Raw genomic sequence first — 2821 nt, 5'->3', positions numbered from 1 at the left:
ATTATGAAGTCCGATCGCGCTCCTTGAGATGTCTTATTGGGCATCTTCTGATATACGGATGCTTTTTGTACAAGGTCACCTACACAACAGTGCAAGTGATAAAATTGCAACTGTGTAGTCGCCTGGTAGTGTCGAGTACCCAGCATTCATCAGCGAAAAAGAAGGAAAAAGAATGGCATTGTAACGATCCAGATCTCAAGTTTCCATAGATCAATAACCAGAGTTGGTGGGAGGAGAATTACAGAGGAAGAGGTGAGAAGATTCAGATTTGCATTGTGGGGACACACACACACACACACACACACACTGACCGTGCAACTATAAAAAATGTAGAAAAAACCATGCATGCAATTTACAGTGAGAAACACCTTTCTCGTGATTAAGGGGCCCGCGAGGTGGTGGTCCGGACTGCCGACATGCATGTGTGAGAAACAACCGGAAGGCATTTGTGAGTCAGATATTTTGGGAGCACAACCGGGATGGGAAGGCCGACAAAGAAGAGCCCGCACCCTCTCTCCCTCTCCCTCGTCTCCCCTTTCTCCAGAGAAAGAATCGCCAACGTCACTGGCTGCGGACGGCGACGGCGGACTGAGCACCTCACCGCCGGCCTCCTCCTGCACAAACAGCTTGCTGCTGCCACTTTCGGCAACGCAAGCAACGAGATCCACCTCCACTTCGGTCGTCTCCGACAAAGAGCAAGCAAAACCCATCAGGTAATTATGCTCCTCATTTCTATTTTCTACCTAGCGTGCGTTCTAGACTGTTTGGTTGGTGGCTGCATCAAGAATCCAATCCAATAAACTGATATATACCTACGTGGATGTAAATATCAGATCCAGATCCAATGACTGATAGCTAGATGTACATAATGGCTACAGTTTGGTGCTGAATCAATAAGAAATAATCAATTAGCCGGTCATACTATTGTATATCTTACTGCATCTTCTATTCTTCCTAAAAAATGTAATGCATTTTCACCCGCAAAAAATAATAATCGTAATGTATTTCCACTAGCGGTTATTTTTTCAAATATATATGGATGTTAGTTGTTTTTTTTTTGCGGGAATGGATGTTAGTTGTTAAATGTCAATTGTCAAGTATATATATGTTATACAGATGACAGATTGCATCGTCATTTTTTCTCATTTTGTTCCCTTAATTTATGCTGAAAAGCACAATATGGATGCTATAGCGTTTCATAATTGTTGGACGAGCTGCCATTAAGTGGCATTGCCCGCTATATAAAACTTTGGCAAGTATCCAAGACTAGAAATGAATGGCTACGTCTAACGAGACGGATATGTCGCTCGTGCGGACAACGGTGCAAGAGTTGGCAGCAACCGTCGAGGAGCCGCCGCGAGAGTACGTGGTTGATGAGATGTTGGACGCTGCTGATGAGATGCCAGAGCCGATCCCTCTGATCGATCTTAGCCGGCTGACGGCCGTCGACGAAGCCGACAAGCTCCGGGCGGCTCTACAGACCTGGGGCCTCTTCCTGGTGAGTGTGTGCACCCTTAGTTTTTAGCTATAATTATTCAACTTTTGCTGAGATTTTTGTCCAGGTGACCAACCATGGAATTGAGGAGTCTCTCATGGATGCCATGATGAGTGCATCGAGAGAATTTTTCAGGCAACCGTCTGAAGAAAAGCAGAAATACAGCAACTTGATAGATGGCAAGCACTTCGAGATGGAAGGCTATGGAAATGACAAAGTAGTGACTCAGGATCAGGGCCTGAGTTGGAACGACCGCTTGCATTTGAGAGTGGAGCCAGAAGATGAGAGGAATTTCGCCAAGTGGCCCACTCACCCGGCATCTTTCAGGTTATTAGTCACCTACTCATTAATTAATTTACCCTTCGTTCCGAAATGTAAGGTGTATTCATTCTGGAGTCACTCTTTCTACATACAGGGATGTGCTACATGAGTACGCATCAAACACGAAGAGAACAAGGGACCTTATCTTGAGATCAATAGCCAAGCTCCTAGACCTTGATGAGGATTACTTCGTCAACCAAATATCAAACAAGGCTATTGGGTTTGCTAGATTCAACTACTACCCTCCATGTCCCAGGCCTGACCTAGTTCTGGGCCGGAGGTCTCACACTGATGGTGGTCTCCTTACCATCCTTTTTGTCGACCAAGACGTCGGTGGATTGCAAGTTGAGAGGGCTGGGAAATGGTATAATGTTCCAGCCAAGCCTTATACGTTGGTGATTAACGTAGCAGACTGCATGGAGGTATGAATATAAGCAACTGCTCTCTTGAATAATCTACAATCAACAGCGTTGTATATCCTATATATTTCCTGAATCCTACGACGTTCCTTTGTTATCTTGTATGTAAATAAATATTTGACGCATGCAGATAATGACCAACGGAATCTTTAGGAGCCCAGTTCACAGGGTGGTGACGAATGCCGACAAGGAGAGGCTTTCACTGGCCAGGTTTTATGCTGTGGATGCGGAAACGGTGCTGGAGCCGGCGCCTAGTTTATTGGATGACAAGCGACCACCAAGATATGAGAAAATCAAGGCCAAGGATTTCGTTTCTTTTTCTCGACTGAAAAGTTCGTAGTTGGGCTCTTTGAACATTATTTTTCCCTACGTCAAGGGAAAAGATTCATCGAGACCTGAAAAATATAAGTTCAACGTTTTAATTAGTTTATTGACGAAGTTTTTGCAGTGATTGCCTATATATGGCTAATAAATGAAGAGATTGTTTCTCTTCTGCGAGTGGGGTTTTTATCTGTAATATAATTGTCTTTCTTCAATGGTTAGCTAACAACCAGTTTGTTTGGTGATGTTGTGTTGTCTTTTATAT

At 44.1% G+C, this 2821-nt stretch overlaps 1 protein-coding gene across 1 annotated transcript; it reads left to right on the top strand.

Annotated features, from left to right (window-relative positions):
* Positions 1-1129: 1129 nt before the first annotated feature.
* LOC119332622 (protein SRG1-like) lies at positions 1130-2644 on the top strand. The gene is made up of 4 exons (XM_037605786.1): positions 1130-1498; positions 1563-1822; positions 1911-2238; positions 2366-2644. Exons 1-4 carry the CDS (start codon positions 1277-1279, stop codon positions 2573-2575), a joined length of 1020 nt encoding a protein of 339 aa, XP_037461683.1. The 5' UTR covers positions 1130-1276; the 3' UTR covers positions 2576-2644.
* Positions 2645-2821: the final 177 nt, after the last annotated feature.

The sequence above is a fragment of the Triticum dicoccoides genome, chromosome 7A (assembly GCF_002162155.2).
Source record: "Triticum dicoccoides isolate Atlit2015 ecotype Zavitan chromosome 7A, WEW_v2.0, whole genome shotgun sequence".
NCBI lineage: Eukaryota > Viridiplantae > Streptophyta > Magnoliopsida > Poales > Poaceae > Triticum > Triticum dicoccoides.
Note: the sequence above shows the minus strand (reverse complement) of the source record. Positions and strands in the feature narration are given on the sequence as shown.

Coding starts and splice junctions, on each gene's coding strand:
- LOC119332622 (XM_037605786.1), top strand. CDS start 1,277: ATGGCTACGTCTAACGAGACGGATATGTCGCTCGTGCGGACAACGGTG. Junction 1,499..1,562: donor AGACCTGGGGCCTCTTCCTG/GTGAGTGTGTGC, acceptor ATTTTTGTCCAG/GTGACCAACCATGGAATTGA. Junction 2,239..2,365: donor ACGTAGCAGACTGCATGGAG/GTATGAATATAA, acceptor TGACGCATGCAG/ATAATGACCAACGGAATCTT.